Source organism: Bubalus bubalis, chromosome 24, assembly GCF_019923935.1.
Source record: "Bubalus bubalis isolate 160015118507 breed Murrah chromosome 24, NDDB_SH_1, whole genome shotgun sequence".
Lineage (NCBI taxonomy): Eukaryota > Metazoa > Chordata > Mammalia > Artiodactyla > Bovidae > Bubalus > Bubalus bubalis.
In genome coordinates this window covers 29349636-29364206 of record NC_059180.1, presented here as the reverse complement: position 1 = coordinate 29364206, position 14571 = coordinate 29349636, and the positions used below count along the sequence as shown (strand labels likewise).

The window sequence follows — 14571 nt, the reverse complement described above, 5'->3', positions numbered from 1 at the left end:
AACTGTAATGGAAAAGAATATTAAAAAGAATGTATGTATGTATATACCTGAGTCACTTTGCTGTATAGCAGAAATTAACACAACATTATAAATCAACTAGACTTCAATTAAAAAAAATAAAAGATGCAGCTAATCTCCACATATATGTTCACCAGGCTTTAAAGCTTAGAGTCTGGAATCCCCAAGGAGAAAGCTAATGGGCTTATGTTTTAAGTTGTCAGCAAGTCTTTTGAAAGAAGCCTTAATTGGTCTGTGGAGTAACATTGGCCTAGCCCTAAAGAAATTCCAAGTTTTAGGGCTACTGTCTTCAAACATTTAGCACCATAGACTGAACCTGAGCTAAGTTTTTAAAATCAGACAAAAAATAAAACTAAATTTTAAAGAATATCTATTGGGACTTTGACTCCTATAAATCAATAAAGGCAAGCACAGAGTCCTTCTGTGAGTATATTCTGTGATATTATCACAGAACATATGGTGCTGAGGTTTATTAGCCTAAGTCATACATACCCACTTAGACAAAGTGAAAAGTATAAAGAAAAAGAAAAGGGGGAAAATTATGTCTTGCAGCCACTGTTAACCCTGACATATTTCCTTCCTGGTTTTCTTCTGTGTATTTTCTGTTTCACGTTGTTAAAGTTATAGTATAGATATAACACTATAAAGTTATAGTGTAGATTAATTCTGGATGTAGAATTAAGGAGTAAAATGATACTGACATTTTCAAAGTTCTCAAAACATATTACCACATTGATATATAGAAAGTTTTTTCTTTTTTTTTTTTATCAATTGTCATTTCTTTTGGAAATATAAGACCTTGTCTCTTTTTCACCTAGCTAGCATTGACTGAAGATGCTGTATATATTTGTGTATATCTGCATGTATCACATATGTGTAACAGTTTTATTCATTTGATTGGAGAAAAAAATCTATCTAGTTAGAAATTTTGATGTTTAGGGAACCCAGTGTTTTCTCAGATGCATTTCTTCCTTTGTGAACTGTGTTAGTTTCCTTTGCTGGTTTAAGGCGTGTCCTTAGTTTGTATCAGCTTTTTATACATTAAAGATACTAACATTTATCATAGTTGTATAAAGTTGTATTTTGTCCTTAGCTCTTTTTTTAAGATTAGAAATGGATTTATTTAGAGAGAGAACATTCTGTAGACAAAACGCGGTCCATCTCAAAAGGCTTGAGAGCAGCCTGTCTTTAACTTTATAATGCACAGTTAATTCTCCTATGTATTGAGTCAGTCTTAGTTTACAGATATCAATATTCTCTGAGATTTCTTCCATTGCTTTTAAGCCCAGAAAATCATCCTCATATGGAGAGATGGAGAAGAGTCATCTTTTTTTTTTATGATTTATTATTTAACATTTGACTTTGTAATCCATTTGGAATTTATTTTAGTATTTCCAGATCCTCTGGAAAATTGTTAATTAAAAAGAGCTCCTTTAAACCCTCCGTTATACCACAGCTATATTTTCATAAGTCTCTAAATATTTCTGGCTTCAACTTTACCCAAAAGATTTAAGTGATCCTGGCAGAGAGGTGAAAGTCTTTGATGAGCATCTGAAATCCTTGTTAAGTTGTAAAGTATCTTTAGCACCAAGGAGGTGAGGGGACAGGAAGAGGGGGCACACAGGGAGGAGGGCAGCAAGTGAGCTAATAGCTCCATAACACTGTTTTTAATTTTAGGACAAGTTCTCATTTGCGCAAGTGATGACAGGACCTGTTCCCAGCTGCGAGAGTACCTCACTGTCGGAGCAGAGGTCTTCTTGTTGAGACTCTACAGAAAAACCTTTGAGAAGGACAGCAAAGCCGAAGATGTATGGCTGAGGTTAAGGAAGGAAGATGACTCAAAGAGAATCATGAAATCCAGCAAGAGGCCCAAAGACCTCCGAGACAAAGACAGGCCCCCTGCCAAAGAGAAGGCCCTCAGAAAGAAGAAACCAAGGCTGACTTTAACTCAGATGATGGGAAGAACTGAAGAACTAGAGGCAGAGGCGGGTGTTGAGGAGGGCAGCCCAAGAGAGCTGACCAGTAGCCCGGAGAGCTACACAGAAGACATTAAGCACGAGGAGTTTGATATGAATGTGTCCTCCGATGCCGCCTACGGAATCCTGAAAGACCCCCTCACCATCATCCACCCGCTCCTGGGCTGCAGTGATCCCTACGCTCTGACACGCGTGCTCCATGAGGTGGAGCCGAGATACGTGGTCTTGTATGATGCAGAGCTGACCTTCGTGCGTCAGCTTGAAATTTACAGGGCGTCTCGGCCCGGGAAGCCTCTCAGGCAAGTTGTAGGGAAGGTGAACTCTCACCTTACAGGCTTCAGCTTCACAGTTCTGTAGGATTTAGCACAGACAGACCAGTTGCACACGGGCTTTCTGATCTTTAATGCTGCCTTGTTGGGATGTTGGCTGAGTTTATGAAACGTTTGACGGTTCAGATCAGTCTGGGAAGTACACCTGAGAAGGAGATCCAGTGTTGCAGTGAAACCGGGAATCTGGGGGAATGCCTCCCTTCTTGTTAACCTTCTCTTCTGCTGTTCAGTGCCGTATTCTTAATGCATCGGTCGTAGCCTATAGGGTGCCGTCTCTGAATAAGCCTAGGAAATTTACAATATCCTAACTTCTCCCACATGTTAATGTAATTATGACTCAGAGAAATCATTTCATAATTCGAAAGTGTCTTTCATTTAAATCTGAAGAAGTGACTCTTAAGTTACAGCCACATAAAACTGAAGTATTTGAGGAATTATTGTACCAAGTTTTCTTGAGTTTCAAGAGCTATCAGATGAGAAATCTACAGAAATATCAGATGAGAAAATGGTGCCTCCCCAAGAATATAGTGTTCTGGCTCTCCAATTATCCGAGGGAAATAAACAGCAAAATTAATATCCTGAACTCAGCCTGAACCAAAAACAGAGCCAAAAGAAACCTTTCTAGCCAGTTTAACGAAGGCAACCCTTCCAAGTAAAGATGAATGGAGGAGCTGGGTCAGAAATAACACAGGATGAAGAGATTAGACAAAGCTGGTAAAATAATTACAGGCTGATAAATTTTTCATACTTTACCATTGATCAATACTGTAAATAGCTTGTGTGCACCCAGGTTCTCTGTTGCCTGATAATACTGTGTGATGCTTAGAAACAAAGTGTCAGAAATGAAAGGGGCTTCGGAGCTCAACCACTCAGTCCAGCAGGGAGAAACTGAGGCTCAGAGGCGGTGAATGACTTGCCCGCAGCCACTTGGTAGATTCGTGGCAGAGCTAGGGGTCTCTGGACTCATTGGCCAGTGGCCTTTTCCATGTTCACCCTTTAAAAAAATGCAATCTAGGAAGATGAAGGTCGAAAGAAAAATGGAGGGTTAAAAAGGAAAAATATCTCTGATAGAAGGTGAAGAAAAGGTGCTTCATTCAGCTTCTTAGCAACAAACAAGATAGAAAGCTGGCCTTTTCTAAGAGAAAAGAGTATGTCAAATTATTTCTTGAGGCACTTGATATAATCCATATGTCCTCTGTGTCCTGGTGTTTATATAAAATGTGTGATGGCTTGGTTCTGTTAAGACATGAATAAAAAGGAACTGAGAAATTACTTGTGAAGATAAAGGTCATATAGATTTCATTTGTTTACTTTTCACTAACATGAACTTTCCTAAGCTGGCTTTTACAACTGCTCTCCAACTTTTTAAACGATTGTTTGGCAGGGGTGCAAAGAAAAAATTGAAAAAAGAGAAGCCGCTAAGATTGTGTTTTCTGATTTGTTTATAGTTATGAGGAAAGAATTATTCTATCCCTCTTTGTTATATTTCAGTGTTTACCTAAACTCCATTCCTCTTGGTGAAAGAAGAAAGGAAAAAAAAAAAGCCCATGTGGTAATGAGACCTTTAACAGGTGGGGTTTAGGCTGCTTGATTTTAGCAAGTATGTGATTAATGGAACCTTTTCTTCTCCATCAAATATTTATTATTTGAACACTCTGATTTGCTGATTTCACGCTTTTCCTTCCAGGGATTAAAAATTATGTGTTTGCAGCCTAAAAGAGATCTGTCTTAACTTGCAGGGTTTACTTTCTTATATACGGAGGTTCAACAGAGGAACAGCGCTATCTCACTGCTTTGCGGAAAGAAAAGGAAGCTTTTGAAAAGCTCATAAGGTAAATACACAGGAGATCAGTATGAAGGAATCAAAGGCCTTTGAGATCCAGAAGTTCCTCTGGATCTAGGTGGGGTATATCTACTAGCCCTTAGGTGCTAGGGAGAGTCACGTCAAGATACACCTGTGGTCTGATAACCCCCCAGGGTTTACATGGTTCAGCACCCATTTCTTTTTTCCCTGCCTCTCCACCATCCCCATTTGCTTTTCAGGGGTTTGATGGACTATTAGAAATGTGAAGAAAACTGCTTTTTGTTTGTAAAGAAATAAAACCTAAAGCACCAGCATGTGCTCTCCCCCTCCCCCATGTCCAAGATTTCTCCCTTACCTTGGAATCATGATTTTTTTTCCCCTTGTGAAATCTCCATTGTCTTGGGTGGGTGACTGCTTTACCCTTTACCCGAAAATACTGTTATGACCTGGACAGTTCATATCAATAGAATCACTCTGAGAAAACATTTTTATAAAAGTGTGACATTTGTCTGAACAGATGTGTGTTGTTTTTGAGAATGAGTATCCTTTAATGTTCCAGATCCAGATAGAAAAAACTTTTGGTTTAATAGAAGGAAAATGTTCCTAAGTGAGATATTAGCAAACTGCATGGCTGCCTCTTACCTGTAGGTATCTGAGAAAGCTGATAACATCCCCCAAGGAATGTTGTCAAGGAGATGGCAGCTTGGTGAGAGAAGATGGATCAGGTGGTCTCTCAGGGGCCCCAAGAGCCAGGGTAGGGGCTGGACAAGGAATCCTTGAGCTGAGATAGAGAAGAGGCTAGATGAGAGGAGACCATGGCCTAGCCTGGCTGGGACCAAGCCAAACCAGTCTTAAAAGCCTCAGACACTGGCAACACAGCAGTGACAATGAGAGAGCAGAAGTCACTTTTAGTGGCAGTTACCCAGCCAGGACCTCGACAGAGTTTCAAAATGGACAGCCATTCTTCAGCACTGGCTATGGGCTTTCAGCAGATGCCTAAAATATGCAGATACCCCAGTGCATCCAGGAATGGTTTCCAGACACAGGAGCACCTCCTGAATCAGTGCCAGTGAGTCCCTGTAAAGACACTCAGCACAGTATGGGGGCAGCACCCTGTGCTGTCCTTCCCTCCCCTTCCTCTCCTCTGATTGTGGCATGCCTTAGGCAAGGATTCTTATAGATATCGATCCACAGTTATGGGGCAGTCCTTTCAGCCTGTGAAAATATGTTTTCTTTTTATAGTTTTTATTGAAGTATGGTTGATTTGTAATTTGTGTTAATTTCCACCCTACACCAAAGTGATTCAGTTACACACATATAACTCCTATTCCTTCCCTCTCCCAGCCCCTCTCCACCTTGGAGAGTCTTTTCTCTATGTCTGTGAATCTGTTTCATTGTTGTTCAGTTGTTAAGTAGTGTCTGACTGCAGCACGCCAGGCTTCCCTATCCTTCACCATCTCCCGGAGTTTGCTCAAACTCACGTCCATCGAGTCGCTGATGTCATCCAACCATCTCAAACTCTGTTTCCCCCTTCTCCTGCCCTCAGTTTTTCCCAGCATCAGGGTCTTTTCCAATGAGTCAGCTCTTTGCATCAGGTGGCCAAAGTATTGGAGCTTCAGCATCAGTCCTTCCAGTGAATATGCAGTGTTGATTTCCTTTCAGATTGACTGGTTGGATCTCCTTGTGGTCCAGAGGACTCAAGAGTCTTCTCTAGCATCACAGTTGAAAAGCATCAATTCTTTGGTGCTTAACTTGTTTTATGGTCCCTTCTCAGCGTATGTACACGCCTACTGTTCCCCTTCTGTTTGCCATGAAGTGATGGCACTGGATGCCAAGATCTTCTTTTTTTGAATATTGAGTCTTAAGCAAGCTTTTTTCCTCTTCTCTTTCACCTTCATCAAGAGGCTCTTTAGTTCCTCTTTACTGTCTGCCATTAGGGTGGTATCTTCTGCATATCTGAGGTGGTTCATATTTCTCCCAGCAGTCTTGATTCCAGCTTGTGATTCATCCAACCTAGCATTTCGCATGATGTACTCTGCATAGAAGTTAAATAAGCATTTAAGTTGAATAAACAACTCCTTTCCCAATTTTGAACCTGTCCATTGTTCCACGTCCAGTTCTAACTCTTGCTTCTTGACCTGCATACAGGTTTCTCAAGAGGCAGGTCAGGTGGTCTTATATTCCCATCTCTTGAAGAATTTTCCACAGTTTGTTATGATCCACATAGTCAAAGGCTTTAACATAGTGAAGCAGATGTTTTTCTAGAATTCTCTTGCTTTTTCTGTGATCCAGTCATTGTTGGCAATTTGATCTCTGGTTCCTCTGCCTTTTCTAAATCCAGCTTGTACATCTGGAATTTCTCGGTTCACATACTGTTGAAGCCTAGCTTGAAGGATTTTGAACATTACCTTGCTAGCGTGTGAAATGAGCACAATTGTATGGTAGTTTGAACATTCTTTGGCATTGCCCTTTGCAATTGAAATGAAAACTGACTTTTTCCTGTCTGGTGTTTTGTGGATAAGTATTTTCTATTAATACGTTCTGCAGGATAGTTTATGGGCTTCCCTGGTGGCTCAGATGGTAAAGAATCTGCCTGTAGTGAGGGAGACTGGATTTGATCTCTGTGTTTGAAAGATTCCCTGGTGAAGGGAATGGTTACCCACTCCAGGATTCTTGCCTGGAGAATTCCATGGACAGAAAAGCCTGGTGAGCTATAATCCATGGAGGATATTTTATATGTGTGTATATATGCTTTTTGAAAAAAATATTCCAAAAAGTGTAATAGCCATGTCTGTTATACAGACTTCCTCTTCCTGTTCAGAACTTTTAGCTTCTCTCTCTGTGTCTCCTAGACCTTCATCTCCCAAGACTCAGTCAACAGATATTTCTTGAGCATCTATTATGAGCCAATTCCTATGCTCACATTAAAGTGCTAGACTTACAGTGGTGCAGAAAAAAAGCTCAGTTCTGTCTTCTAGAGCTTATCCCCTAGTGTAAAAGACAAACATTGAATGGTTATGCACAGTCTAATAAACACTTGCAGGCTGTAGCCTGCAAAGGTGAAAGAAAATGGTATCGAATGAGAGTGTGTCAGAGGGTCAGGGGCGGGGGCTACGTCAGGGCAGCATCTCTGAAGGGGTGACCTTTAAGCTGACCTAGAGAGCATGTGTGGTGGTTGCTAAGTAGATAGAAGTGGGCCGAGGGTTGTGTTGTTCAAGAGTGTGTGTGAAAGCTCAGAGGTGCAGGAGGCCAGTTAAGGATTCAGAACTTGACTCTGAAGGCCGTAAGACAGCACTGCAGAGTTCTAAGTAGGAGAGTGACGTAGTGTGTTTTCAGAAGACCTGGCACCAAACTCGAAATGGATGGAGTAGGGAAGTAGTCAGGAAGCTATTGCAGTTGTCCGATAAGAACCAGTGGCAGCTAAGATTAGGTTGATGGAGAGAAGGGGAGAGATTTAAGCGATATTGAGGAAATGGAGTCAAAGAATTGGTGCCACTGGATGTGGGCCAGTAACCTCCTAATTGGCTCCTTCACTCTTTTTAAAATATCCTTTGCCTCAGGCTTCTCTGATTAAAAGTGACTGTCTCTAGATTACAATGAGCACATGGAACTAAGATATTCAGATGAGGTTGTTGGTGTTTAAGTTGAGGGTCCCTAAAGACCACCCTCAGGCTCAGTGAGTCACCAGAAAGACCCACAGGAGTCAGATAAGCTGGGGTCCTCACCATTGTGGCTAATTACAGAGAAAGGACACAGAGTAAAATCAGCAGAGAGAAAGCACAGAGCCAAGTCCAGGAGAAACCCAGCGTGAGCTTCCGAGTGTCCTCTTCCAGTGAGTTCCCAGGGAAGTACTTAATTCTGGCATCCGTGTGTGACACCACACACTCAGCAGTATCCTCAGGGAAGCTAACCCAAGACTTGGGGTCCAGCATTTTTACTGGCAGTTAGTCATACAGATGCAGTACTCCAGGGACAGACTACGGCTCCCTGGAGATGAAACGTATTCACCATAAATCACACTGGGCCTGCTGTGTGATCCTCTTATTAGGCAGAGTAGTCCAAGAACTCAGAGCTTAGCTCCCAGAAGCTGGCCAGGGGTTTCCAGGAAGACAAGCTGAGGAGACAGGCCTTTCTTGGGAATGTGCAGGGTTTGAGCATCCCAGGCCTGCTCTCTCAACCCTTTCCTGCCCAGAGCTATATAGCCCAGGGTGCCTGTAGCATCTGAGTAGGTGAGTTGTATGCTCCAGGCCTCCTTCCCACAGCTGCGTCTTCTCCAGTTCATCAGAACGTAGCCTAGAAAAGAGTGCCATTAGTGGACTGTAGCCAGGTATTGGGGGCCCGCATGCATTTCCCAGCTTATACAAGGGACTCTAAACTCAAAGGGCTCAGTGACAAGGCTCAGATCAGCCTGGCCTTGACTGGAAACGTGCCTCAGCAGAACCCAGGATGTAGGCTTTCTCCATTTCAATTTCTACAGCAATTTCCATACCAGATTTTGGTGTAATTTTATCTAGATGGCCTGGCCTAGTTTTCTAACTCTCTCACCGGTGACTGTCTGGGTATTATGTTAGGTCTTTCCATATCACACAGATAATAACACTATTTAGAATCTTAAGATACTTACTTTCCCAGAAAACTTGGGGAATTTGAGAAGTGTTTGTTTTGAAAAGCAAAATATATGTGAGGTACATGGCTGAAAGAGCATTTGCACTGAGCCTGGACTTAGGGAAAAATGTAATGGGAGACTGAGGAAATGCGCTCTTGCCAGGACCTCCACAAGTGATTTTGTAAGAACAAAAGCAATGCTGCTATTTAAAATAACCAGAGAGGAATGAGTCAGGCAAGCTGGCAGTGAAAGGACCGTTTGGCTGGACTAGAGATCAGTAGGTTACAGATGACAAGTAAAGAGAAAGAAGATTACATGTCTCAGTATTGATAATAAAATGTTCCCGGGGTCAAAAAATTAGTAATAACATTATGAGTAAACATAGTTTTGGAGAGGTCACCACTTTTCAAAGGGAAGGGTTAGATTATTTGAAATTTTACAGTTAAAAAAATATCACAAAATGGGTTAGCATGAGAACTTGAATAAATGCCCATTTGAAGAGACTCCTCCAGTACCTCCTCCCTGTGTTATCACGTTGTACAAGCTATTCATATACCACTAGAGATGTTAGAGCAATATTAAGAAACCACAGTATTTCAGGTGGATGTAGGAATCTGAATTGTTCAATTATTATTTTGTATCTGTCACATACAGTAATTTGATTATGCTAAACGTGAATAAGGGACTGAATATTTTTAAGTACGACAAATTTCTGTTAAACTAATTTGAGTTACTGGTTAGGAAGACTTAATATTTTCTTCACAACCCTGGTTTCATTTCAGGAGTATGTTTTTTTCTGAAATTTAATTTGCAGTTATAACATTTCATACTAAACTAGCTGTTTTGTTTAACAGTATTAACTGAAGCAGTTGCAGAATCATTTGAAAGAAATCTGTTTTTTAGCATGCAAGTGCGTGTTTGGTCGTGTCAGACTATTTGCGACCCTGTGGACCGTGGCCCACCAGGCTCCTCTGTCCATGGAATTTTCCAGGCAAGAATACTGGAGTAGGTTGCCATTTCCTTCGCCAGTTTTTTTTAGCATAGTCATGGATAATTAGGGGATGAGGTTACTACATTATAGGACTTCCCAGGTGGCTCAGTGGTAAAGAATCAGCCTGCCAGTGCAGGAGACACAAGAGACGCAGATTCAATCCCTGGGTCGGGAAGATCCCCTGGAGGAGGAAATGGCAACCCACTCCAGTATTCTTGCCTGAAAAATTGCATGGGCAGAGGAGCTTCGTGGGCTACAGTCCATGAGGGCCACAGAGTCAGACATGACTGAGTGACTGAGCACACACACTTATAATATTAATAAAAGCTAACATATGGTGCTTGTTATGTTCCAGGTACTACTCTGAGTTCCTTACATATATTACGTGATCTTTATAACAGTCTGTTGAGGTTCAGTTCAGTTCAGTCATGAATCGCCCAGTCGTGTCCAACTTTTTGCAACCCCATGAACTCCAGCACACCAGGCCTCCCTGTCCATCACCAACTCCCGGAGTCCACCCGAACCCAATGTCCATTGAGTCAGTGATGCCATCCAACCATCTCATCCTCCGTCGTCCCCTTCTCCTCCTGCCCTCAATCTTTCCCAGCATCAGGGTCTTTTCAAATGAGTCAGCTCTTCGTATCAGGTGGCCAAAGTATTGGAGTTTCAGCTTCAACATCAGTCCTTCCACTGAACACCCAGGACTGATCTCCTTTAGAATGGACTGGTTGAATCTCCTTGCAGTCCCAGGGACTCTCAAGAGTCTTCTCCAACACCACAGTTCAAAAGCATCAATTCTTCGGTGCTTAGCTTTCTTTATAGTCCAACTCTCACATCCATGCATGACCACTGGAAAAACCATAGCCTTGACTAGACAAGGCTTGACTTGACTTGATGGACCTTTGTTGACAAAGTAATGTCTCTGCTTTTGAATATGCTGTCTAGGTTGGTCATAACTTTCCTTCCAAGGAGTAAGCGTCTTTTAATTTCATGGCTGCAATCACCATCTGCAGTGATTTTGAAGCCCAGAAAAATAAAGTCAGCCACTGTTTCCACTGTTTCCCCATCTATTTGCCATGAAGTGATGGGACCGGATGCCATGATCTTAGTTTTCTGAATGTTGAGCTTTAAGCCAACTTTTTCACTCTCCTCTTTCACTTTCATCAAGAGGCTCTTTATTTTTCTTCACTTTCTGCCATAACGGTGGTGTCATCCGCATATCTGAGGTTATTGATATTTCTCCCGGCAATCTTGATTCCAGCTTGTGCTTCCTTCTAACCTGTTGAGGTTAGGTTTTAGTATTCTTCCCATCTTACACACAGAATTGAGGGACAGAGCCTTTAAAAAACTCACCTAAAGTTAACACAGCCAGTAAGTGGTTTCAAAACCACAACATGTGGATGCAGAGTCTGAATTCTAACCCCATGTGCTCTGCAGCCATGCACAGATAACAGATTGATTAGGAAAGGAGGCTGCCCCTGCCTGTGATGGCTTAGCCAGTAGGGTAAGTGGAGATAAAGAGGAGAAAAAATCCCCCATGTTGATCCCAAATGTAAAAGAAATTTAAGAGCATTGAGTTCTCTGGACAGTTCGCCATTTGTCCCCAGCTGGAGTCTGGTGGGTGTGACAGGGCAGTACTGAGTGACTTTGGACCTGTGATCACTGCGAAGAATTCTGCAGTAACCACCCTGACACCGGTGTTGAGAATAATGGGCAAGAACAGAACTAGAACAACAATCTGTTCATAAAGTGTTACACAAATAACAACTTTGCATTTGTATATTATTTCAAATAGTATAGAATTTATAAACTTGAGTTTCTGTTCACCAGTGTTACCTCTTTATGGTACCGTGCCCTAAGACACTATGTATCCAGAGTGGCTGAGGAATTGCTCCATCTGATTTTATCTTTCTTTGGAAAACCCTTGGGAATGAGCCCTTGTTGGAATGATTTCTTGTTGCTAATGATTCCTCTTGTTTCACCTTCTGCAGACTCTTTTATTGTAGGCAGTCAGTTCCACAGTTGTTTTTCATGTTGCTGTATTTCCTCAACTCTGTTGCAAGCCCAGCCAGGGCACAGACGCAATCTTATACATCTTTTCTGTTGACCTGGCACGAAAGGACACACAGAGCTCGCTGTTTCCTGAACTGATTCTAACATCCTTTTACTGGTTTTGAAAAATCAGATGATGGCAAGCCTGGCTTAGTCTTCTGTGGTTATTGAGGGTCCTGTCATGATTCTGGTTCCTGATGGTAAATCTGAGTTAGGATTCTATAGGCTTGTCAGTCTATCAGCTTAAGGTGCTAAGCTTTCTTGAAGACATAAATTATTGGGTAACCATATTTGTATCCAAAGTACCTCGCATAGTACGTGGGAGCCTACCCTAAATATTTTAAACGAACAGCTAAGTTAGTGAATCAATACTGCTGTACTGCATAACCTGAGATGTCGATTTTTTTGTTTAAATCTCTGTTGGAAATTTGCTTTCTTGTATTAATCATGATTTTCCTTTAAAACTGGAGAGTGTTTAATGGGGCCTCCAACCTAGAGTTTTTCAAATCAAAGTTAGTTTGGCCATTTCTGTTTTCATGTCTTTAATCATTGGTCTTTAATTATCTTATGATTTCTCTGAAAATATTGGAATATAAATTATTTGAAATCTTTTCAGTGCTCAGTAATACATTTAGCACATTTGTATAAAAACTCTCAGTAACCTCTTTGTGGCAGTCTCCACATGCTTATTTCATGACTCAAAGTGTTTGGAGGACATACAGAATAGAAAATAAGTAAGTTTTTTTCTTTTTTAACTCCAGAAGATGAGCAGAAGTACCAACCAAGAAACTCTTTCTGCTTCCATTCCCCATCGCTTCTCTCTGCATATTTCCTTCTGATGTTTCCTGGGTTCTCTTTTAGCACTACAGTTCTGTAGATCATTTTCTAAAATCAGGAATTTTGAAATTAATTCAGAAAGGTTGAAGATGTGTTCCTCCCACCCCCAGGGAAAAGGCTAGCATGGTCATCCCTGAAGAAAGAGAAGGCAGAGACGAAACGAACCTCGACCTTGTGAGAGGCTGCGTGTCTGCCAGTGCTCCCACCGACACACGCAAAGCCGGTGAGTCCCGCCCTCTGCCAAGCTCTCCTGCTGCCCGTACCAGAGGCTGTGGGGTTCCAGAGTCTCTCTGCAGCTTGGTTTTTCTCAACAAGCTCTTCAATGGGGGTGTCTGCTCTCATATCCCAGTCTGAACTCTGCTGTTCACTAACCACATGTCTTTCCTGAATCTCGGGCTCCTCACCCATAAGATAAGAGGGGTTGTGTTCTAGGCACCAACATTGGAAATAAGTTACGTTCCAGCATTGGTTGAGATTCAGAATGTACTTTTACCAAGAAGCTTTTGTGAATGATGATTAGGTTCTTATGTTAACCCTAAGAGGCCAGTGTCCTCATAGATAAGAGATGGTGCTTTGCTCAGGGTGCATTCCCACCCCTTCCAGGGTTTGCTGATTGCTTCTTGGCACTTTTCTAGACCCCGGGTATGTGGTACTCTCACTGCCCTGCAGCATCCAGGCAGTGGCCTTCCACCAAGACATGCTGGATGCCCCTTGCACTGCGGTCCAAGGATGACCGTGTCCCTCCCACTCCCCAGATCCCCATTTCAGCAGTGCCTTCAGCCAGGTGGTGTGGGAAAAACAGTGTGGCTGAGTCGCTTTCTCCTTTGGTGGGGTCAAAACAGTTAAAGCAGTGCATCTCAGAATTCACTGTACTTCAGAATAGCCTCTTATGCTTGTTAAAACTGTAGATTCTTGGACCCCACTCCATAGAAATTCTGATTCGATAGATCTGAAACGGGGTCAGCATCTGATGGAAGTGGTCCTTGGACCATACTTTGGGAAGCACGGCCTCAGAGCATCCGTGTCTTTTGAAGAAGATTCCTAACTCAAACAGGTTGGGGACATTTCATGCAGGACAGCAAGATACCTGGCAATATGAAGGAAGATAGAGCCTGCAGGTACCACACGGAAAGCTATTCACAGAAATCTGCCCTCTGAGTCCAGTCTTCTCAGCACTCCTATTAGCTTCCCTTTTACTGCTGTAACAAATTGCCACAAACTTTAGTGTCTTGAAAGAACATGCAGTCGTTATCTAACAGTTATTATACAATCCAAAGTCCAAATGGGTTTCACTGAGTTAAAAAGAAGGTGTCTGCAGGGCTGCGCTCCCTCTGAAGGCTCTGGGGGAGAATCCCTTCCTCTTCCGGGTCATCCAGGGCTGCCTGCTCCCTTGCTCATGGCTCCTTCCTCCACCTTCAACACCAGCAGCTCTGCCTCTGAGCTTCCTGCTTCCCTCCTTTGCTTATAAGGGCCCTTGGACCTGTCTCAATAATCCAGAAGAATCTCCCAATCTTGAGACCCCTAATTTAATCACATTTCCAGAGTCCCCTTTGCTGTGTAAAGTAACATATTGGCAGCTTCCAGGGGTTAGAACAGAGACACCTTCCGTGGGGGCATTATTCTCCCTACAGAAGCCATCATGGAGTCCTTCAGCCAGCAGTGTTGGCGTCGCCTGGGAGCTGGTTAGAAGCGCAGGCTCTTGGGCCCTCCTCACACCCACAGAGTGCACTAGGTGTTGTCACCCCATCCCAGGCGATTCATGTGCACGGTAGTGGGAGAAGCTCTGCGTTCCTGTTTCCCCCAGCTTCTTCCATTTTTCTGTCTCTGGACTCACTGATACAAGCCCAAAAAGCGTCAAAGTTTCTCACAGCAGCTCACATGGCAATTTATCAAGAACATTACTAAGCATCTCCTGCGTGCGAGGCTCTGTGCTAGGAATTGGGGTGACGGTGATCAGT

The 14571-nt window shown here is 42.6% G+C and overlaps 1 protein-coding gene across 1 annotated transcript in view; it reads left to right on the top strand.

The window, feature by feature from the left end:
- The window catches only part of ERCC4 (ERCC excision repair 4, endonuclease catalytic subunit), a 39579-nt gene that overhangs the window by 20330 nt on the left and 4678 nt on the right, over positions 1 to 14571 (top strand). Inside the window, exons 8-10 of the mRNA XM_006073618.4 lie at positions 1696 to 2293; positions 4063 to 4155; positions 12724 to 12836. Coding sequence (XP_006073680.1) covers positions 1696 to 2293; positions 4063 to 4155; positions 12724 to 12836 — 804 coding nt within the window. The remainder of the gene's footprint in view (positions 1 to 1695; positions 2294 to 4062; positions 4156 to 12723; positions 12837 to 14571) is intronic.